At 36.6% G+C, this 25,302-nt stretch overlaps 1 protein-coding gene across 2 annotated transcripts in view; it reads right to left on the bottom strand.

Annotated features, from left to right (window-relative positions):
* The window catches only part of STAM (signal transducing adaptor molecule), a 55,072-nt gene that overhangs the window by 17,660 nt on the left and 12,110 nt on the right, over positions 1-25,302 (bottom strand). The window contains exons 2-6 of one of the 2 annotated variants that reach the window (XM_020876298.2): positions 21,547-21,631; positions 7,334-7,409; positions 7,157-7,252; positions 5,541-5,687; positions 1,184-1,274 (exon numbers count right to left, since the gene is read on the bottom strand). In XM_020876298.2, coding sequence (XP_020731957.1) covers positions 1,184-1,274; positions 5,541-5,687; positions 7,157-7,252; positions 7,334-7,409; positions 21,547-21,631 — 495 coding nt within the window. The remainder of the gene's footprint in view (positions 1-1,183; positions 1,275-5,540; positions 5,688-7,156; positions 7,253-7,333; positions 7,410-21,546; positions 21,632-25,302) is intronic. The other variant, XM_020876301.2, reaches the window with a different exon arrangement.

The following is a 25,302-nucleotide window of genomic DNA, read 5'->3' as shown; positions in this document are numbered from 1 at the left end:
TGCTACTTTCAATTCAACACATAACCCCTTCTTCCCTGCCACCTCTTTTCCAAATGAATGAAAGATCAGATGAGAAAATAAAACTTTAAAATTAACGTAAGAAAAAATAGGAAATCAGGATCCTGGGAGAGAGGGAAATATCTTAAGACATTAAAAAAAAAACTGTAAAAGAAAAGCAAAAATTTTGAATACATCAAAATTTAAAACTTGTTTAATACAACATGGCATTATCAAAGTTAAACTATAAACCAAAATCCAAGAGTAAACATTTACAATAGATATAACAGGCAAATGTTGATATCCAAAGTAAAAACTTTGTATACAGCATTACTAGGAAAAAAAATATAGAAAAAGAGACAATCAAAACAGTTAATAAACATACAAAAAAGGACTGAACCTCACTAGTAATCAAGAAAATAAAAATTAAAATAATTAGGTATCATTTCAAACCCATCAGATTCACAAAAATTACTCTGACAATACCAAATGTCATCATGAGACTAGAAATAATAAGTGAATAATAAGAGCTTTCATACACTGTGGATGGGAAAGGAATACCACAACTACTTAGCAAAGTTGAAGATGTACCTACTCCATAAGCCAACAATACCACAAAACGACCTTTCACACGCACACACACACACTGAAGAACATGAAAAAGGATACTCAATGCTGCATGTGTGTTATAGTAAAAGAAATCAGAAAATCCAGATGTCCATCAGTAGGAAGGAAGTTAGGCTAAAGCAGGTGTTTATGAGAACACAAAGCAGGTGCTAATACTGGAATATTATACAGCAGTTAAAACAAATGAACAACATAAATACCTCAGTATGAATAGATCTCAAACATCACATGAAAAAAAAAGTTGCAGATGGTACCTAGAGTACAGTACTTATGAAAAAAGAATTTGCTGGAAACAAAAAAGTATTTGGTATTATTTATGGATACACAGATAGTATAGTAAAAATATTATAGAAACAAGACGGAACAGACATACACGACAGTAGCTGCCTTGTAAGAGGAGAGGAAAGACGTGATACTGAAGAGAGAACAGAGGAGAACAAAGCAGATTTCAGCTTTGGCTATGAACTCCTATTTACTTTATTTTTAAACATCTCAGGGGGAAAAAATATCAAGGAAGAGACCTATCATCCTCCCAGGGTCAGGGACTTAAAAACTGTACCTTTTGCTAAATCTTCCTCTTCTTTTTTGTTAGCCGCAGTACCAGGATCCTTGGCTACCAGAGCTGGGCTTGCTTTCGCTTGCTCTGCAGCCTAAAACAGAAAAAAGAAATGATTTTTAAAAGCTGTTCTCAAATTTTCCTACCCCAATTAATCTAAGAACTCACAAGACCCCTCCTTGAATCAATTCACCAGACTTCTGAATAAGAAAGAAATCCAAGGGGAAGAAGTCTCCACTTTGACAGAAGACAGAGCTGAGGCAGGACTGCAGAAAACAGACTGAGCGTTCATTTCTTAGGGATGACAGAACAACCACACTTTGCCAGGTGTGAGTGAAAAGGTGACACTAGAGGCAGACAGTATGCAAACAAGCAAAGAGAGGCTAGAGGAGATCTCAACATTTCTGGAAAATTTTACAACCAGAAAATGGGGTGCAAGGGGAAAGGAGATGACTACTTTAAAAACAAGTAGTTTTTAAAACATCTAGACAAGAGTTATATTTTGTTGTTTCCTTCCAGCTCAGAAGTCAGGAATCCAGATTTCTATATAATAACATAAATGCTCATAAGATTATACTATTTTCTAAACTAAAATACTAGTAGTCAATGTTGACAGTATATTATTGTTCATCTTAAACATATTTTGTAAATAAAGTAGAGGACAAATAAACAAACACACACACTGATTCATGCTTATAGAAGCACAAAGCTTCCAAGGCCTTAATGACCGCTTACTTTTTGTGTGGCCATCAAGGAGAATTAGACTCCAGTCTCGTTCTTCAACCATTCTATCATTTACCAGAACTGCTGGTGCGCGCGGGCACACGTGCGCACACACGCACACGCGCACACACACACACACACACTTTGACGCCTCTGACACACACTTGCTTCTACTCATAACCTCTTCCCCTCTAGCTCCTTTTACTACATCCACATTTTTTCCTACTCAGTTTCAACCCACAAGTCAGGAACAGCTAAAATATCACTTTCTCAGTGAAACATTCCTAAACCCTCAAAGTAAGCATTCCCTTCTCTGTATTCCTCTGATTTTCAACAAGGTCCTATGACATGGGTAGTTAAGAAGGCAGGCTGTGGAGTCAGGCCAATGTGATGTACATCCTAGATGTACCACCTTCTAATGCATGAACCTGGAGCCCATAAGCCTCCTTGTGTCTCAAGTTCCTCCTCTACAGAATGAGGCTGCTTACATGTCTATCCCCATAACCAGGATGTGCGTTCCTTGTGGGCTGTTGTGGCAGTTTAGTCGCCAAGTCATGTCCAACTCTTTGTGACCCCATGGATTGCAGCCCACCAGGCTCCTCTATCCATTGGATTTTCCAGGCAAGAATACTGGAGCGGCTTGCCGTTTCCTTCTCCAGGGGATCTTCTCCACCCAAGTATCAAACTTGGGTCTCCTGCATTGTAAGCAGATCCTTCTACCAACTGAGCTACCAGGGAGATTCCTTGAGGGTATATGGCCCTAAATATTATAAGCCATGATTGTTGACTAAATGAAAGGAAAATATCCAACATTATAGCAAATACAGCCTTCACTAAATATATTTTATAATGTCAAACAAATGCATGAGGCATTTATTTTTAGAAAAGCTGATAAGAAAAGAGCTTTTGGACTCACTGAATAGAACATTAAGTATTTCCAATCTGACCCACCTCCAGCTGTAACCCTCCCTGGATAAAAATGTTTTAATTACACACACCTCTTAACATTGAAGGTATGCTTCATCAGAGATAATCTTTTTCATTATATATGCTTTTTTTCCCCACAATTTAGGGAATTTCACAAAATAGACATATAGATCTTTTGTGGTCTGTGAAGGGATCTCTACTGGTCAAGAAGGAAAGGCAGAACTGAGCTATATTAAGCTCTACATTCCTGAACTGCTCTCTTTTCAAAGTTCCTTTCTATCATCAGGTTCCAAGTATAGCAACGCTACTTGTCTTATTAACCAGTCAAACGCAGTAGCAGGGCCAGCATCACTTCTCCCTCGAGGTCAAAAGTTAGTGCCATGAGAGAACCAAAGCAGCAAGAGTCAGGTGACTCAGAATGACTTTTCTTAATATTTTTACATTATTTTCTTCTCTACCTGGATGAAATAACATACTTAAAAAAATATATCTTCATGTTTCCAGAGGTTTTTATTAAATATGCTAACAAATATCTAGTCTGACTAAAATGCAGTAAGCATAAGCAACTAAGTGGCTGTAAAATTGGTAGGGACTTCTGCAGTTGATTCCAGATGACAGATTTTTTTTTTTTTTAATTAAACAAGGAGCTCTTTACAAACAGGATTTTCAATGATAAACAAGCTCTTCAGAAACTACTATTTAAAAAAAAATAGAAAACACCATTCTACCACATCATAGTTTATATGCATTTTACATATTCCCTGTGGGTGAAACACAGCAGCTGTAACAGAATGAGCTTTCACATACTTTATAACATCTACATGAAAAAAAGAAAAGTCACTCTTTCCAACTGCTAATCTACACCTTAAATCTTCTGAACAAGACAGGAATCCCATGTCTACACCCATCAGTACGTAAGCAGTCTTCCCAGTGTTCACTCCACTTCTTGTCCTTCAAATCCTAGTCCGGACAGACATATATCTACTAACCTCAATAGCAAACAGAAGGCAGGATCGTGTAGTGGAAAGAACACTGGACTGAGAGCTGGAAGGCCTGTTCCAGCTCTGTCAACCACTAGCTGTGGCCCTGGGCAAGTCACTTAACCATTCTGGGGCTCAGGACCCTCATCTGTAAAATGAGGGGATTAGATTAGAAGATCACTAGAGTGGCTCCCACAACTACCTGAGACTTGAGGTTAACCCAGCAAAGCTATGGGTCCATCTGATCATCAACTCTCCTTCCTTCTCTTACAGGAGTGCAGTTTTCACTGCACGGAAAATTGTCCTTAAGGGCAGTGCTGCTCAGACTCTAATGTGCACACAGTCATCGGGGATCTCGTTAAAATGGAGTTAGTGAACCCACTGCATGGTGTGTTCCACACGAGTGAGATGACAGTTCTAACAAGCTTCCAGGCGATGATGACTACTGATGGTCCACGAACTGCACTGTGAGCACCACGCTCTAGAACAGGTTCTCGGGGCACACAAACTGACATCCCACCAAGTAGCTACACTCTTCCTTCTCCACGGTTGAGTACCGTCTTTGGTAATTAAACGCTGCTTCTGCTGTCATGTTATTATACCGTATCTTGGATTATTCTGCATAAAATTACTCCTTAACTACAGAGATTTAGAAATTATACTGAGAGTAGTAAAAATGAGCTATCAATTATGAATGACTACTTCTTAAGACATAATTTATCACTGTAAAATTAGTCATAAGCTAAATTTTTTTTCAAGTAAGAAGAAAAATCTTATTTTCTTTTTTCATTTCCAGAATATACTTCTGGATCTTCACATCTCAAGAGTACTTAGATAAATCAGAAATGCCTTAAGAAGAAAGTCTAGATGAATCACTTCATAATTCCCTTGAAACGGCCAAAACCCTGAATGCAAGCCCTTCATAACTAAGCATTTTCCGCTCATGTTTTCACACCACTCATTACATTCCAGCCCAAGCGGTATATCGGGGAAAGACAATACAGTAAGTTACCAGACATTTTAAGCCTGCTTAGTCAAGTGGGCATCCTAAATAATGGTTACCCAGAAAAGAAAAAGAATAAAAAAATCCCCTTTCATTTTTTTTTCCTATATGAATGACATAAGTTAGAGATTGAGCCCATTACATAAATAATTTTTTTAAGGCAAATTAAGCTTTTCAGTCAATCATATTTATTAGGAAGAAGAAAGAAGACTTCTGTGCTGGTCAGTTCTTATTAATGGGAAAGATGTTTTATGTGTTTCTCCTCCTAATGACCCCTTTTTATCTCCCTCCCATTTAATACAGGTGCTCATAAATTTCATAGTCCAAATAACCTCTAAACACATCCTTAAATTTTAAGGAAACATTATTTTAGAGCCGTCATTCTTTGTAGATAAAATTACAACATGAAGAGCATCTAACAAGAATGTCAGTACTAACTAATAGAGCAATTTGTTCTGTATCATTAAAATTATATTTAAAAATAATCTTAAATAACAAAACAGTTAATTCATTTAAAAAGAAGAAACAGTGGGGAAATGGAAGTTGGAAAATATTAGCAATCCACTATATATTCTTTTTGGCACCTTTATATGCAAGATTATAATTATTAATAAAATTCCTCTGGAGTATAAACAACTACCTGGATTTGGAAGAAAAAAAGAAAGCCTCAAATAAACACAGTTAACTTTAGAAACAAATGAAGCACACACAAATATCTATAAAATACCTGAGAGCCAATAGCTGGAAACGTAACACCCTGTTCCTTCAGGTTCTTAATCATTGCTGATATTAGACTAAGCTGTGGATCATTCTTGAATTCATCTGTCCATTCAACCATAAGAGCCTTCAGTTTTTCACACACTTTAGGATGACCCTGAAAAATAGAGAAAAAAATTTAACAAAAAAGCACTTTCTGTTTAATGATTTAATACAGTATTTCAGATCTCTTTTTAAATCATAAATTATCCCTAGCTATAGGTGACACATAAGAAAACACAGATGGTTACTAGAAATAAGCCAGTTTTATTTTCATATTATGGGAAAAAATAGATGATACCATCACATATGTCACATCAAACCAAAACATTAGATAGAGAGTTACTTATTTTGGAGTCAGAAAGATAGGACTTTTCAGAGTATTTTACAACTAAGAGTATTTCAGGGTCTTCTACTAACTCATATTTTACTGCATATGAGGAAGACAGGAAAATCTATTTTCTTTTTTTCAGACCAATAAAAAAATAAGTTGGAAAAGAAAATAAATAGTACAGTTCTTTTATTCCTAATTCCTGATTTTTAATATGCATGACTGTGTTTTCCTCCAATTACTTAATTATCTGAGGCCTGGCCTGAGGCCCACTACTGTCCATATTCCTAGAAACTTCATTTCTTCACAACAGCACCTCCCTCTTAAATATAAAACTAATAAGTTCACTTCAAATATCTGTAAAATAAAGTGAAGTTCTTTCTCCTATATGCAACTGCTTGCCTTTCAATGCAGTTGTTTATATTACTAAGTATTGAGTACACATCAATTAAAGAAAATATTATATTAGAATCTCTTCATAAATAGCTGTACATTTTGAATGGACATTCAAGACATCAAAAGAATAGTAAAGAATTAGTAAAAAAAAAAAACCTAAATAAAATATAACTAAATAACTGAATAAAGTAGCACAGGAGAAAATTATCACATAACCATAATGTATTAAAAGAAGTCCAGAATTTTAAATTATCTCATTTCTTTACTATTTCCTGCTAAAATTTGGAAATGCTCATTTTTCAAAATAAAACATGAAGCATTTTCTCTTTTAACATTAAAAACAGTTTTTCTTAATAATTACCCCACCCACCACCAAGAAAGGCCAGAGATAACTACATGAATTTTTAAGAATGCATGAATTTTTATTGGGAAAACTTACATATTACTTAGTAATTAAATTTTTTAAATTCCTTCAACTGCTGGATTTGAATCCTTTACATTTTGTTAAGCAGATAATCTCTGTGCCCAAAGTAAACTGGTACCTTTTAATCAGACAAAAAAATGCACATATTTTTCATCAGAAGAAAGGAATGATGAAGAAAAAAGGTTAAATGTATCCTAATTTGGCTTCACCAAAACCAACTCTCCAAGTTATATAAATACGTAGTCTCCTCGGCAAACCTAACATGGACTTAAACATGGGATAGACATATCCCAGAAAGAGCTAAAAAACAAAAACAAAAAAACACCGACTAGTCCTTTGTGACTTAAAAAGTTGAAGAACTGAACAATAAAATACATGTAAAATACATGAAGAAAGAAGACAGTCTTAATTCATTTCTGGAAATAATGTTCTTTACCTTGTTTAATACGTTGCTTACTTCACTAGCAAAATCTCTCGAACATACTTCTAAGTGAAAAATTTTGCCACAGTTTGATACACATGCTCCTAGAAGCTAAAAGGATAAAATCGGAAGTTAAAAGGGCTTGATTTTGGCAGACAATTTTGCTGTAGATCTTAAAACAAAATCACTCACGGTGAGAGCCTGCATAGCCACATGAGGATCTTTATGGTTTACCCTCCTCATAATAGACCGAAGACAATCTTTAGGTCTAAAAAATGAAAAGTGTAACAATTAGTTGTATATTCCACTTCCCCCTCCCACCTTAACTATAAAAGGCAATAAGTTGTGATACAAAATGGGAGAACCTGGTAGAGAATTTTAATTTTTATTAATGACACAACTGAAAAACTGTACACTAAAAAGTTCCTTCAAATTTTTCAACTTAGCAATCATAGACTAGGCACTTGGGGCTAATTCTGGTTGGAAGGTTTTGAAAATAAAATGACAGATCAAGAGTTTTACTTCTAGTCATGACAGAATAAGTGGAACTCCTGTTGTAAATAATCAGAAAACTGGAAAAATATATTTAAAATACACTTGAGACGTCAGGCCACAGGTAGCACGGAATGATGATCTGTAAGAAAGAATATAAAATAGATAAACCAAACATTTGCTTCAATTTTCTACACAGGGGCACTGCAGATACTAGAACAGGCTTTCTGTCTGCAGGCAGTTTCTGGATCTCAGTGCAGAGAAGGTGATCCCAGGAAGACAGCAGTGATCTCACTGAGTTGAGGGGACAGAAATCAGGATTTTAGCAGGCTAATTTCTGCACTTTTGAAAAGCATGTTGACAAACACAAAATTATCACTTCAAAGCATGACAGAGGCCAACTATAAAAAAATTATCTGAATACTAAAACTGAAATCATTAAAAAATAATGATCCAAAGGTGAGTCAGCACTATGAGTACCTTTTAGAAAATAATTCCCAATACTTGCTTTACCACCAAGTTTTAAATGTATTGTTCATAAATCACATTAAAAAAAAAAAGAATCTAAACTGCAGGGACTTGTGGAAAGGAGGATGGAGAAAGACACTTTGAAATGGATCTTTTACTTTTTATTTCACTCATTTCTATACTGCTGAAACATTTTACCACAGCCAATTTTAAAAACCAAAGCAAAGACATGCCTAACACCAAAGCATAGTTTGCTATGGCAACCATAAAAAGGATAATGTCAAACAGGAAAGTGAACTAGAATATGCTTGAGTCCTGATAAACACTTCATATATGCTAACAAAGCAATATCTTTTTAGATACATTAAGCTAAAAAAATAATCCATTCAGAGTTGTATATAAAACCGGTGCTATTAAACAACAGAAGTGACCCACAAAACACTAGTATTAACTACCTCATTCTGTTCCATGTTTTTTTAATTCATCTTTTCAGTATTTCCACAAGATTATAAGCAAAATACAGAAGTGAAACTGAAGTATATATATACACATACCATTATTAAATCTTACTATGCAACAAAAAATTATGGCTAAAATAGTTTTCAAAAAGGCTTAAGAGTTATAAGTGATTTTATATGTATACTTATAGCTGATTCATGCCGTTGAACACAGCAGAAACACAACATTGTAAAGCAATTATCCTCCAACTAAAAAAAATATCCTATGAAAAACCATAAAAAAGAAAAGAAGAAAGAGTTATAAGTGAATTTAAAGTAAGCGTCCTCTGGTTATTATCCTCTCGATGATAAATGAACGGACTATTATCCTCTCGATGATAAATGAATGTGGACTACAAACACAGCATCTGTACAATTTATCACCCATACGCATGCCCCTCTTGAGAGTGAAAGGCAGTGCTAACCAGGCATAATGTATGCACACAGTGAAACTACCCAAGGCAAACTGGATGTGTGGTCACCCCAGCCAAAATTATATTCATCCAAACATTATCTTTTTATGCATAGATCTCGGACATATAGTTCATATGAGAGTGAGAAAAAAAAGGCAGTACTTGCATCAAGTTGTGGCTTCTAATGTCTTTTCCTTAAATCCTAGGCCAGATAAGAAAACAGGCCTTTCACAAATGGACACGGCTGTCTCGGCATGTGTCAGCTCTGATGAACTAAAGCATCAAAGTCAGTTTCTTTATTCACAACATTACTCCAACCCACCTCAACACACTGCACTGTAGGCTTCAGAGAAAAGACAGCTTTAGGAGGGGGTCCCTGTCTATCCTCTCGCCCCACACCACTCTCGTCATTTAGGTGCTATGCCTTCAACACGGCCGATGCTCAAGAAAAAGTCACTGGGCCAAATGGAACAAACGCTACTTTTCACTGTTGTACAATAATTATTATTTTGAATAACTAAATAATCTTCACTATAAAGCTCTATTTGTTACCAACTTCTGCATCTTCCACTGAGTTTGCTTCCCGTGTGGAAAATGTACATGCTCTCACAAAATTTATTTCTGAAACTTGCATGGTAAGGGAAAAATGCACAATAAGAAGTGTGGCGAGAAGGACAGGATGTGAAGAAAGAGACCGATGGTACATACAAGATGAAGTATTTTATAAAAATGCCTGCTAAGATAAAATCTGCATGTGCCTTTAGAGGGGACTACCAACAGATTCCACCACCAATCAGTTAAATCCTGATGTCTCTCAAAACCCTTCCTCAAACCCCATTTTCGTATTTGAAAGCAATCTGTAAGACTCATCCACACTTTTCCTTACCTTGGGGTGGAAGAAACAAAAAGATGAGAACAAGGAAAGAACTCTCCCTCACCTTTTCCAGCCCCAAATAATGCTCTTAACTTAGATGTGATAAATGGCCACAGTGTAAATCACACCACTGTAAAATGTAAAGGAAGCATATTGTTTCCTGGGTTTCCAAAGTCAGGATATAAGGCAAACATGGCGGTTAATCAATTTTCCTTGCTAGGGAGTTCCTGCTGGAGCACATATCCTCCCATCTCTCAAGTATGCGCAATACGGGCAACTTCTCCTCAATTACTGAAGCAAAACTGCTATGTTGTACACCAAGCGAAGAAGATGGCTGGTATATGTAGGGCCATGTTTAAAATATGGATACTCTGAACAATTATACTCAGTGTGGGGATATATTCACACTCTGTAAGAGAAACGGGACCTGAAATTGTGAGACAGCACACAGAGTTCACTCAGTGGATAGCAGACCAAGTTTTCAGGAAAAATAAAATGGAGGGGGCTGCAAACCAACACAGTTAAGTTCGGGAAGCTAAACATGCATACAATGCAAGTCACAGGATCAAAGAAAACTAAAACTCATTTTGCAATCCTGCAATTCTCTTTTCAAAGAACAATGAACTTTCAAATCTCTTTGAATAGCCCTGAGTACATTTCCAAAATTGTCACATTATTTATAAATATCTATTTACTTGGAGGTATGTTGTTGTACAGTTATGACAGTTAAACAGCTCAACATTTGTCCCTGGTTATCAATTAGTGAGATTACCTGAAAAGGTCTTTCCACTAATATATAAGGAGAAAGACAAAAATATTCAATGATATAGGTGGATAAAAGAAGTCAAGATTTATGAGATCTTACACTTCGTACAACTTTTTAAAAGTCTCTTATTTCAAATATGTCTCATCTCTACATCTCAGATGAAAAGTACTTTTGTACCATAAAGATATTGGGTTCAACTGTAATGAGATTTCATATGCTTGAGTAAATTATTACTGTTCAAAGAGCAGTGAATTTAAATTCTAATTACTGCATCTATTACTAAACTAATGATTTCAGATCAATCAACTTTTCAAAACAAGAATACCATCTCTTTATTATTCCCCTCAGGGGACCTGACAGAAGAACAATAGGGCATTTCCCTTAAAGTATTGTAAATATAAAAGAAAAACAGTTTAAAAAAAAAGTAACAGTAATAACAATCCATAGTACAACTCACAAATGTGCTTGCATGGTTAACCTCTCATCACCTTTGAGGCAGGATTGAAAAGGCACAGAGCTACTAGCTCTGTGTTTCTAAATAGGGGCAGAAAAATTCTTGTGATGTAAGACTATCTGGTGTATCACATCTCTGGCCCCTGCCTAATCGATGTCAGTAGTAACCTCCTGTCACTGTGAGAACCAAAACCATTCCTAACAGAGGGACACCACTGGGCTGAGAACCACTGCTAGACAAAAGCGGCACTGTGATTCAGGAGAAAGAGATGCAAGGCCTGACAGACCTCATCTGTAAAAGGGGACTTCAACACTTCCTGTTCAGCATGTTATTACGTTACTCCCAGAATCGTGCCAGAGACTTAGAGACACTCGATGTGAGTTCTAGAAAGCATACACGTGTCCCATTCTTCTATTGAGTTTTACTTCTACAGCTTTAGCTTTCAAAGCTATTTTAGAGTGATTTAAACTTTACATTTTCATTTTATATGCTATAAAAAGTACTTTACCACAAATTATAATTCAAGGATATTGTAGAGTGGAGAGTGAATCTATGTATGCATACTTTTACAGGTCTTAGTACCTAGCAGGCATACACTAAAAGAGATGAGAACTCAAATCTATGCTGATCAAAGTGAAAAAAAAACTTAATTAACAGATAAGATAAACCCACTTGGAATACTAAAGGGAATCTAATTTAGAGGATGACTTTCAAAAGCATAAAGGCATTACACTAACAATAAAAGTTTAATATAAAATACAAAGGAAATCTGAACTGAAATGAATAACTGTATACTCAATGTCATATTCAAAGTGCATATATGATTTGTAATATACATTACATAAAACACAGTCTACACAGCACAAGGGGAAAAGGGCCAAACACTGAATAGAAATAATCAAATTCTCGATCCTGAGCTTATTAAATAGGTATTTCTTATGAGATGACCAATGGAACATGAACACAGTATACAAATTATGTTATTTGGTTAGTGAAAGAACAAGCTCATGTTCCGGAAGGACTTCAGCAGAAACAATGAGGATTAACGGAAATGCAGATAACACTCACTGAATTCTTAAACTTAGTATGATATTTGAGTTTCCCAGATCATATAACACAGAAGTATGTATCAGTCAAACAAAACACAAGGTTATATCATGTATGGGAGAAAGAGGAATCACTAAAAACTTAATAAAATCAGTATGTCTTTATATATATTTGTTGTTGTTTTTCTATTGCTAGGTGGTATTCAACTCTTGCAACCCCATGGCCTGCAGCCCTCCAGGCTCCTCTGTTCATGGGATTTCCCAGGCAAGAATACTGGAGCGGGTTGCCACTTCCTTCTCCAGGGGATTGTCCTGACCCAGGGATCGAACCTGCGCTTCCTGCACTGGCAGGCAGGTTCTTTTGCATCAGAGCCACCTAAGAAGCCCATTTTATATACATTACCACGTGTAAAACAGCTAGTGGGAAGCTGCTTACAGCACAAGGAGCTCAGCTCAGTGCTCTATGAAGACTGGAGGGTGGGATGAGCAGGGGAGGGAGGGATGCACATATACACATACCTCACTCACTTCGCTATACGCAACACTGAAGAGCAATTTTAAACTCCAATTGAAAAAAAAACCGGTACGTCTTACTTAGTTCATGATTTTGACTTTTAAATAACCGTGCACCATAGCTACTTGAGGACTCAGCACAAAGAAGTGAGAAGAAACATAAAATTGGTAAAAATAACCTGAGTAAAGAAACCTGACTTCCAATTTGCCTCTACAACTTTCAGACAAGCCTCATTAAAATCTCAGTGCTTTAGTTTCCTCATCTGTGAAACGATCTTGGGGGTCATGAGGACTCTGTAGATCCTGTTCTACTGAATACACGGTGGTTTAAAAATTCATGTAAAATACAAAAGGAAAATCATTGTCTGGGGCAAGTAAAGATGGAAATATCAGATCTAATCAGACCCACCTCCCACTGCCTGGTCCAGGTCTTGGCATCTACAGCTGTTGCCAATTTCTCCTGAATCATCATATCACTTTCCCCTTACAAATGGTGTACCTCTTCAGGGTACACCATTGTCATAATACAGTCTATTTTGAAAGGAAATTTCCCATCAAACCAGCAGTTACAGGCTTCACTTAAATAGCAGCAAAAAGGACAAAATGAGCTTCCCTAGTGGGTCAATGGTAAAGAATCTGCCTGCCAGTGTAGGGGACGCAGGTTCAGTCCCTGGGTCAGGAGGACCCTCTGAAGGAGGGCATGGCAGCCCACTCCAGTATTCTTGCCTGGGAAATCCCATGGACAGAGAGGCCTGGTGCGCTACGGTCCATGGGGTTGCAAAGAGTCAGACAAAACCTAGTGACTAAACAACAACAAAAGGATAAAATACCTTTTCAAAAAACTTCACCAAAAATGAATGAGATTTGTTAACAGGAAAACGTTAAAACACTATTAAAAGATATAAACAGAAAGATATGCTACATTCTCAGACTGGAAAATTGTAATATCAAAAATCTACTCATTTAAAACTAAGCCCATTTAAAAAAAAAAGTTCTGTTCATAAACTAGCCAAGCCAATCCAAAAGTTTATGTGAGGACAGTAGAAAGGGACAAGAATATTAAGAAACTGTAAAAAAAAAAAAAAAAGAAAAGAAAACCAGCCCTGACAAGTATTAAAATGTATTATAAGGTTTTAATAATTAAAACCACATGGTAGTAGCACATGAATAGATACATGCCAATGGGACAAAAGAGAATTTTTTAAAAAATCCAAATACATAAAGCAATGTAATATATAAAAGTAGTATTTCAAATCAGAAAGGACAAAGATCATTCAATAAATAGTGCGAAATTTTGAGGTAGCCAAACAGAAAAGAATAAATTTAAGAGTCATACCTCAAACTACATAATAAATTCCAAATAGATCAAAGACTTAAATGTAAAAAATGAAATCACAACTACAAGAGACTTTGGAAGACAGTTTGCCAGTTTCCTAGAAAAGCTATGTACAGTCCTATCATATAATGCAGCAAGCATGCTCTTCGGTATTTACCGTTTTTAAAAATCCATGTTCATACAAACAAACTGCCCACGCTTTTACATCAGTTGTATTCACAATCACCAAAAATTGGAAACAATCAAGATATCCTTCAATAGGTGAATGTATAGACAAACTATAATACATTCAGGTGAGGAAAAAAAAGAAATGAGCCAGCAAGCCATGAAAAAACATAGATGATGCTTAAATGCATTTTGCTAAGTAAAAGAAGCCAGTCTGAAAAGGCTATACATGCTATATGCTCCTAATTGTACATTTTGGAAAGTGGGAAATTACAGAAATAGTAAATAATAATAATAATAATAATAATAATTGGTGGTTGCCAGAGGTTCAGAGAGAAAGGGGAGGGATGAATAAGGGGAACACAGGACATTTTAAGGTTGGTGAAGCTACTCTGTGGTGATCCTGTAACAATGGTGTATGTCATTATGGACTTGTCAAAATCCATAAAACTGTACAATATAGAGTGAGCCTTAATATAAACTACAGACATTGGTTAATCCATGCCCAGAGGAGCCTGGAGGGCTACCATCTATGTGGTTGAAAGAGTCAGACATGACTTAGCGACTCAACCACCACCACTACCACCACCAAACTGATTCATTCCTTATAATATATACCACACTAATGCAAGATGTTAATAATAGAGGAAACTATATATGGGGGGGGGGGGTTATGGAATTCTTTGTACCACTGGCTCCATTTTTTGTAAATCTAAAATTCTATTTTAAAAAACAAAGTACATTAATCATAAAACAAAAACTGAAACTATAAAGAAAACATGAGATAGTTCTACTAAAACCTTAAAGAAGGAAAGTCTATAACTCAAAATTCTAAAATCCAGAAAACTGATAAATTCAGCTATATAAAAATCAAAAACTTCTAAATGGGGAAAAAAAAGTCAAATGAATAATGGAAAAAATATATACATGATTCATGTAACAGATGAGGTATGTGTAAAGTCCCTAACACACATAATAAACAGTCAATAAATGAAAGACTTCAAGACCTAAGGCCCGTCAACTGAGGGTATGACTGTCACAAAACAAACACTGGAAGAGATCTGTTTCTTGACCTGAAGCTGCCCTTCTAATCTGAAGACGTCTAGGTCAGAGATTACTTTTCCCTTAAAAAAAAAAAAAAATCAAAACATATGCTATCAAACTCTAGTTAAAGCCCAAAGGTAGTCAAAGTCCAAGTCCAGGAAAGGACAACATAAAGTCAATGAAAAATATTTTTAACGAACTCTTTACCAAAGGCTTATATTCATATTTTTCACAAAATGTCAATGACTTATCATTTTCTTCTTCTAATTTTATGTGAATAAATCAAAAGACTTACTATCTAAATAGATCCTTTAGCCAATTACAGAGGGAAGTTTATCATGTTTTCCACTCTCAGTCAACAGTATTTTTGTTGAAGCAAAGATAGTTAAGATATAAAACAATAGCACAAATTAATCTGGATGTCAATTACAGAATATTAATTTTTTATTGTGGATAATAAATACTTACTCTCACATCTATTTCTTTATATATGAAGTTATAAACAAATCAATCAAAACTAACAGACAAAAGCTATTTATTATGTGAAGACACATTAAAGAAAACTGCTACTATTATTCTGAAAGTTCTCTTGATTTTGAACAGAGACTTTTCAGTCTATCATATGACCTCACTGGCTAAGTATTTTTCAGTACTTACTCAGACACTGGAACTGAACACTAAACATCATGTGAATTTACAAAGTCAGAAAAAAAAATTTCATAATCTTTTTTAAAGTTTCAAGTCCAGCATATTCAAACACTTCAGGGTGACAAGATATGTTAAGGAGTTAAGTAATTACAAATGTAGAACAGTGAATATAATATGTTTATTGCCTATCAATGTAGGAAAATTATTTTTGTATTTGTATAAAGGAACAATAGAAAGATACAAAGGAAACAGAAGTGGTCACCTACAGAGAATGGGGGAGAGAAACAGGGACAGGAGTTATTTTGTCAATATTTACCTTTTTAAGTTATTTTAATGTTTGAGCCATGTGAGTATTTTTGAAACAAAAAAGTACATATTTCATATAAACATAAATATTTCTATAAATCAAGAAACAAATACACACATATGTGTGGTTCAAAGAGGAAGAATTAAGGAGGGTTTTCTGAAAGACTGCTGAAACCATGTTCCTGGGTCACAGTTTTCTGAGTAAATGAAATTTCACAATAATTGGCTCTTCATTTCCCCTTAAAACTTGAGAATATTTTCCAAATGACCACAATTCCAAAATAGTTTACAAGAAAGAATTTTTTTTCTTTTAAAAAGAACCAAAGGATTTTAAAATATTATTTTCTTAGGGGATAAAGACTTTAATATGTTATTTTATTTATATACTAAATAATTCTACAATATATTGCTGGTAACATATCATTTTGATTAAAATAAATCTTACAAAAACAGAAACGCTTTTCTTAAAGTTCCCTCCCCCTTCCCTAAATCCATCCTCTTAAATAGATCTGTACATTTCATAAAATCACAGATTAACTCCAAATGACAATTTTTTTGGACAATGTTTTAAAAAAAAAAACCTAGACTGTTGCCTAGTACACAAATAACCTTATGAACTGCATACTTCAACCTGCCCTATCTACACCAGTCTCAGGAAAACTCATGCCCACTTTCCCTTTCACACCAGTGACATGTTTCAACCTTTTCTAAAGCATACCAGGTACCCAGAGTACTTCACTAACAATCTACAATACATATGTTCAATATTCGTATGCTACCATCAGCAACCCATACTAAACATATCTAGGTTCCTAGACAACATAAACCAGATCTCCATGAGTTTTCCATATACCTAATTATAAAATGACTTTAAAAAATTAAAACAAAACTGTAAATGGTTACCAGGTTCAAGGGAAGAGGGGAATGGTAAGTTGTTTGACAGGCAGAGTTCCCCTGAGATGATGAAAAGTTCTGGAGATGTAGAGCAGAGATGATCTCATAGTAATGTGAATGTACTGAATGTCACAAACTTAGATCAAAGAAAAAGTTTTCATGTATAATAATACATTTGTCTTTATAATAATGCAGCCATAAAATTTTTTATTTTTATTACTTTTTATGGAGAAAGGGACCTAGGAAGACATAAGTGCTGAGGGACCATGAAAATAAAAATGTGGCCTTATTTCCTACTATGTGCTTATTTCCTACTATGAAGTCATCAAGGCACAGCAAGAAGGTGAAAATACAACCAGATATGTATGTAAAACATCATTTTTAAAGAGAAATCACACACATAAACAAACTTTGTGGGTCTGCATTTTTTGAACCCTAGTGAGACTACAATGGTATCTCAACTATTATACAGTCCTTTTCAAACAATTCTTTATTAACAAGAGCTAGAAAGAGATATCACATTTACATAAACAAATAACTGCGTGAAAATTAACATAATGAGACTTTAAAGGAACCAGAGAGCAAGAACTATTAAGGAAGAAAAAATAAGTGAAAAGGGAAAAGGAAGAAACAGGAAAGGAAAGAAATATTAATAAAAAAACAAAAAGAACCACCCCTCTATTTAAATTAGCAAAGCTGAGAACACCTCCCAGGTAAATTCACAGATTTGGCACAATGTCAATTAAAATCTCCAAAGGGTAACAAAATATTAAAGAAAAATACTGAGAGAATGCCCTCTAAAGTAAATATGAAAAAAGTTTAAAATAAGCATGTATCTAAACCTACTGAAACTAGATAACAACAAAATACAAATAAAACACAACTGTTTATAGCAACAAATTAGTACATTTAAAATACATATCTAGGTTCTTAGACCACATAAACCTGACCTGAGGACAACATGGATGGAACCTTGAGGGCACTGCACTAACTGAATTAAGACAGAGAAAGACAAACACTGTCTGATCTCACTGGTATGCAAAATCTAACAAAATCAAACTCACAGAAACAGACCCGAGTGGTGGTTGCCATAACGGTGGAGGGGTGGGCAAGGGGTGGGCAAAATGAGTAAAATGGGCCAAAAGGTACAAACTTTCAGTTATAAGATGAGCAAGTTATGAGGGTGTAATGCAGAGCACAAGGAGTATAGTCACAATACTTGGTCGTATGTTTGAAAGTTGCTGAGAGAGTACATCTTTTCACAGTTCTCATCACAAGAAAAAAGAGGACATAAAATTAACAAATTAGAGTTTCTAGTATAGTAATGTTAGCTGCAGAAAAACAAATTGATCTCTTTAAATCCTCACAACATATCATATGGAATTTTTAGATGGGTTCAATTTATTTTTTAACTAGAAAAACATGGAACACTTCTAGTCATGAAAGGAAGTTTGTCTTTTCATTTCAAGCCACTAACCGATTAAAAAACATCTACAAAATGAAGAACACCAAACTAAAGATAAAATGAAAACTGATGGGGTGAAGAGAGGAGGGGACTTTCCAACTGCAATGCTAGATAAAAGCTTTATCTCCAAAACACACAGGGATGGAGCTAGGTGGATACATCATCCTCAACAAACTGTCAGATAATATCACTTTAATCACAAAGGAGCAGAGGGTACCCACTTATCCACGCCCTAGATACTATTATAAACACTTGGCTGTAGTAACTAATCTCGCACTCACCATAAACCCCCTATGAAAAAGATACTGTTTTTATTCTCAAGTAGCAAACTAAAGTTACTATGACCACCGGTGACATAGCTAAGCAGTCAGAGCAGGGTCCCAGCCCAGGCACCTCACAGCGGAGTCCATGCCCTCAACCACTAGGCTATTTGCTTTCCTCTGCATAAGAAGCTACAAATCTACATCTACTGGACACATGTTTACACAGGACAAACTTCAAACAAGAAAGGTTTTCATAGAGTACTTTGAGGATTTAGATTTTCAGTCAACGGGATAAGGAAAGGCTTTATGGAAGAAATAATATCCACAGTGTGTCTGGAGGATATGAGACACCGCTGAGACTGGAGATGAGAACATTCCCCACTGGAGGAACAGAGGGACCAAAAGCAATACAAAAGGCTGAAAAGCACGGGCAACTTAAATATTTGAGTTGAAAAGAATGTGTTGTTGCTGTTTAGTTACTAAGCCATGACCGACTCTTCTGCAACCCCATGGACTGTAGCCCACGAGGCTCCTCCATCCATGGGATTTCCCAGACAAGAATACTGGAGAGGGTGACCATTGCCTCCTCCAGGGGATCTTCCCCATCCAGGGATCAAAAGCGCATCTCCTGCACTGGCAGGCGGATTCTCTACCACTGAGCCACCAGGGAAGCCCGTTGAAAAGAATAGTGAGTACAAAAGAAGTAAATGAAAAATAAATGATTCAGAGGCCTAAGGAGGTTACTAGGCTTAACTCAGTGGAAGGTAGGGGAGTAACATGGTCAGAGTTGTCACATGGCAACTGGTTATAAGAACTGGACAGAAAGAGACAGAAGGAAATGACAGAAGGTTAATTCACTAGTCTAAGCATGGTGAAGGATGGCTCAAGTGAAATGCGGTCACAGAAATAGAGAAAAAGGAATAGATAAGCAACATGCAGCAGCTCCTCGAACTTCAATTAAATTAAGGAAGCAACCAGGCCGGAAAGAACAAGACTGAGGTTACCAAAATGCAGAGACAACAAAGAGGATGGATGAGGCCACACTTGGAGACCACAACTTTGGGAGCCTGCCAGGAGGAGCACATTATAGGCGAGAAAGATATCAAGTGAAGGGGCAGAAAGGCCTTAAAGACACACTTTCCTGCCTAATCTGACTTAAGTTCAGGACTTAACTAAGGAGACTCTATGACATCAACATCATGAGAGAGATTATGGATCAAAGTGACAGAATTCAGTAAGAAACTAAATGCAGGGGTTAGCCTGAGGTTTTAAGCAGAAATGAGAATAACCCTGTCATTAACAGACGTGAGGACAAAGGAGGGAATGTAGGTCTAACGCAAAAAGGGACATGAGTTCAGGGTCTAGGTGGTGAGATTGAGGCTTGTAACATGTGATATTCTGAAATTATGCTGTATCCATGGGAGTAGAGCTTAAGTACAGAATCAGAGCTGAAAATATAGAAGTCACATAAAGATACTTGGAAGCTGTGAGAGAAAAAAAGAAAGAAAAAGTGCTGGGTAGAAAAAAAAGGGTCAGAGAAAGTTTAAGGAACTACGTCTATTTAAAAGGGATCGAAGAAAAGCCTGAGAAGGCACCATCAGAGGGTTAATACTAAAACCACGAGAATCCAGCATCACTTAGCAGCATGATTTTACAGGGAAGCATGCAAATAAGACAGTGCTTGTGCGGCACAAAGAGATAAATGTGGCTACTCACAACTGGACGTTATTAGCCCAGGAATGGAGAAAACCATTACTCTGCACACACCTTGTAAACCACTACTCAGTTAATCCCCTTGCTGCACTGTTTAGAAAGCCCTGTATTACCAAAAAGTCTGTAGGCCAAAAAGTTTACAATTCTATTTCCCTAAACTGTCTCTTTCAGTATCAATGATTAGTTGAGTCGAATGTGCAGATGTGACAAAGAAGAAAAGAACACAGAAATAACCAAAAAACTTGGTATCTGAGAAATCAGTGATGACTTTAAATATCAGTGGGAAAAGAAACAACCTAAATATCCATCAACAGATGAGTGCATAAAGACTGGTGTGTATATAATGGCCACAAAAAAGAATAAAATAATACCACTTGCAGCAACATGGATGGACCTGGAGATAATCATACTAAGGGAAGTAAGCCGGAAAAAGACAAATGCCATATGATATCACTTACATGTGGAATCTAAAATATGAAACAAATGAACCTATACATGAAATAGAATCGGGGACAGAGAGAACAGACTGGTGGTTGCCAGAGTGGAGGGGATGCGAGGGAGGGACGGAGTGAAGTTTTGGATTAGCAGATGCAAACTATTATACAGAGGATGGCTAAGCAACAAGGTCCTACTGTGAAGCACAGGGAACATATTCAATATCCTGTGACAAACCACAATGGAAAAGAATGAAAAATACATATAGGTAAAAGCGAATCCCTTTGCTGTACAGCAGAAATTAACACAACATGTAAATCAACTATTGTTCAATAAAATTTCTTTTAAAAATCAGTGGGAAAAGCTAGATTTCAGGAGACAAATATGAACAAGAGTGAATAATTGAAATATCGACACTATTACTGGTCATGCTGTCCCTACTGTTACAAGCAGTAACCAAATGGGATGATCCTCAAATCTTGCTAGTGAAAACATTCTTTTGTCAAACCAAATTGTGACTCTAGTAACAAGCTTTACCTTCTAACTCCAGTTTTATTCCCATTAATAAATTGGATGAAAAAATAAAAATCCTTTGAAACCCTGCAACACTTACCCAGTGCGAGACTGACCGACTTTATCACAAATATCCAAAATGAGGCCCCAATCCTCAGCAGTATTCATCTCACTGGTTGCTTTCTCTGTATATTACAAGAAGAAATTGCAGAAACATTATTTCTAGAAAGGCTTCAAGAGGTAAATGACTACATTCAAATTACCAAACTGCAGTATAACCAAGTACCAACAAATCACAATAGCTGTCAACATCTGGTTAATGAAATATTTAAGTCTGTCTTTAAAAGGAGGTGGGGCACCTTTGTTACCTATCACAATTATTTTCCCCACTTATACTTCATTTGTTCGTTACTTGGTATTTTTAAAAAAAGGGGGGCCACTGATTTTTTTGTTATAAAAATGCACATACACACAGGTCTATCCCTATCTGCACACAGAAAGACCAAAATAAGGACTCTTTCATTATCAATAGTTAATAGTTAGCTTCATTAACTATTTACACAGTTAATTCTTAGCTTTACTTGCCCTCGAAGGAACATGACAAAGAACAGGTCTCTATCAAAATGTTTCAGAGAATCAAATAAACTATTTGTTGAGTTCGGATTCTGAGAAGTAGGGGGGGGGGGCACTGAACAAAAGAAAAGCAAGGTTTAACTGAAAATTTTCCCTTAAATCTAAACTTGACAAGTTAAAAAAAAAAAAACAGAGGTATGGCAGATTAAACCAAATCATTAATTTAGGCCCCTTTCTTCATTACAATAAAGGAATTTTAATGAAAACACACAAGGATAAGGAAAACATGAGAAGCAATAACAGCAACAATATCTCAAAAGCTACAGAACACTGATCCGTGGCTAACTACTGAGAAGACCCGAGAAAGGTGAACCATGTATTGTTAGTAAGAAAAAAGGCTGAAGAACTAGTCTGCTGAGTCCTCAGGAAATTCAACTACTGCAACTGAGAATGAAGAAAAAGAGCACTTCCGAGTTAGCAAAGTGGGTTAATGCCGTCTGAAACGCAGGCAGTCCCTATTTCCTCACTCAAGGGCTCTAGCAATCACTTCCCTATTCTGAGAAAATGAGTGATGGCTTACTTTCTGTAGGCAAAGCAAATTTTTTCTAGACAGGGAGACACCAGGTATAGTTGAAACTTAGGCAGCAAAAATAAGGATTTTTTTTTTTTCCAGTTTTCCAGTCCAGCATGTAAGCATGGAAGTATTCACTTCATCCTAACAAGTAAATCACCGAACAAAGTGAAAAACCAACAACTCTTCTTAGAGCCCTCAGAAGTAAGGTCACAAAGCAAACTGATGCCCCCAAATTAGACATACAGATAGGCAGATACACAGAACCACAACTTAATAGAGCAGAAGCTCATGAGCACAAACATCACCAGGAACCAGTACCAGGGTAGGAGAGTCTACACTGAAACTATCAAATGCTGAAGGCGAAGTGTGCACAAGTCTGAGTTAAAACGCCAGAAGAGGCGGCTTAGAACACTTCCCATGCTTTGAGTTTCAATTCCACCGTTCTTCCAGGTTCTCAAGGTGAACATCACAGAAAATTTCCCCTATTTTTCCAGCAAGGGGAGAGAAACTGACCATTCCAAAATACACCAGAGTATTCTCTTCCTAAAAAATCCTACCCTCAAGAGAAATTATTTTATCAGTCCTAACCAACTAGTGTTTTACCAGAGATTAACACAACTGTGGGACCCCAAAGCTAGCTTGTTCCAATCTTCCATGTGGGAGAAGGGGAATATCCAACTCCAGCCCACTGGAGCCATCCCATCCCACTGATGGGATGAGCAGGGAGGGGATGGACACTGAGAAGCATGTGAGAATTCACACCCCAGGGGAGCGAGGCTCACTGAGCCCAAATCACAGGACAGTCGGCACCTGATCATCACACCACTAAAGGCGGGTGTCCCTTCGTCTAGTAAATCATATCCAGCTGCTGGCAAGCCACACTATAAGGCAAAGAGCACAATTGGAAGGGCATCAGAGTAGTATCAGAACCAAACTCTGACATGAGAAGGATGTTGGAATTATTAGACCAGAATTTTTAAAGAATATGATAATATGCTAAGAGCTCTAAATGGAAAAAGGAGGTAATATGCAAGAACACATGGACAATGTAAGCAGAGAGATGGAAATTCTAAAAATGAAATACTAGAGATCAAACAATAGTGTAATATAAATGAACATCCTTGGATGGGCTTATCATCAGTCTGGACACAGCTGAAGCAAGAATCTCTGAACCTAAGGACGTATCACTAGGAATTTCCAAAACTGAAAAGCAAAAAGAAAAAGTGACGGGGGAGGGGGCCAGAACAGGGGGTGGGGACACTGGAACAGATTTTATCCAAGAGCTGTGGGAAACCATAAAAGCGGTGACAAAGGAATCACTGGAATACCAGAGAAGAGGAAAAGAAAAAGAAGAAATATTTGAACCAAATATGACTCAGAATCTCCCCCAAATTAATGTCAGACACCAAACCACAGATCCAGGAAGCTCCAGGAACAGCAAGTACAATAAATGTCAAATACAGAAACAAACCCTCTACACCCTGGCATATCATATTCAAACAGCAGAAAATCAAAAATAAAGGGAAAAAAAGAAGCCAACAGATGTAGAGAATGGATTGGACACAGCGGAGGAAGGAGAGGGCGGGACAAATCGGGAGGGAGGGTAGCACTGCCATATGTACACGACCATCTGTAAGACAGACAGCTAGCGGGCAGCTGCAGTGTAACAGGGGGCTCAGCGCGGGGCTCCGCGATGATTTAGAGGGGTGAGACGGGGGTGCAAGGTGGAAGGGAGGTTCAAGAGGAAGGGGATACAAGGATATGTGCTCTGTGATGATTTAGAGGGGTGAGACGGGGGGTGCAAGGTGGAAGGGAGGTTCAAGAGGGAGGGGATACAAGGATATGTGCTCTGTGATGATTTAGAAGGGTGAGACGGGGGTGAGACGGGGGGGGGGGGGGGGGTGCGAGGTGGAAGGGAGGTTCAAGAGGGAGGGGACACATGGATACTCTTAGCCAATTCCCGCATGTTGCTGTATGGCAGAAACTAAGACAGCATTGTAAAGCAATTATTCTCCAATTTAAAGTTTTTTTAATTAAAAAAGAAAGCCAGAAGAAAACATCTTACCTATTCAGAAGTAAACAATGATTATACCTGACATCTCAGAAACCATGCCAACCGGGAGAGAAGGGAATGAAACAGTATTGTGAGAAAATAAGCACCAGTCAAGGATTATATATGCTGTGGAATTATCCATAAGGAAAAGACAGAGTCTTTCTCAAATAAAGAAACATCAAGGGTACCTGTTGCCACCAGACTGGCCTTGCAAGAAATGTTTCAAAAATTCTTCAGGGAGGATATAGGAGACATGCATACATGAATGTGTGTGTGTGCAGGCATATGCATAAATGAAATGAAACACAGCAAGGACACCAGGAACGAGAGAGAGAAATTAGGAACATGAATATTTTGTTACTAGAAGGTGAGCTGTACTATCACTGAAGTGGTACAATGTTATTTGAAAGTGAACTTGGACTAGTTGTAAATGCATATATATATTGTAAACTCTTAGGCAGTCACAGAAAGTAGAAAAAATATATATAACTAATATGCTAAAAAAAGAAAATGGAATCATATAAAATATTCGATTAAAACTCCAAAGGCAGGTCGAAGAGTATCAGAAACAGAAATAAAGAACAAGGGTTACAACTAGAAAATTATAACAGATATGGTAGATGTTTATCCAATAATATCAATAATCACTTTAAACG

This window comes from Odocoileus virginianus, chromosome 9, assembly GCF_023699985.2.
Source record: "Odocoileus virginianus isolate 20LAN1187 ecotype Illinois chromosome 9, Ovbor_1.2, whole genome shotgun sequence".
Lineage (NCBI taxonomy): Eukaryota > Metazoa > Chordata > Mammalia > Artiodactyla > Cervidae > Odocoileus > Odocoileus virginianus.
Note: the sequence above shows the minus strand (reverse complement) of the source record. Positions and strands in the feature narration are given on the sequence as shown.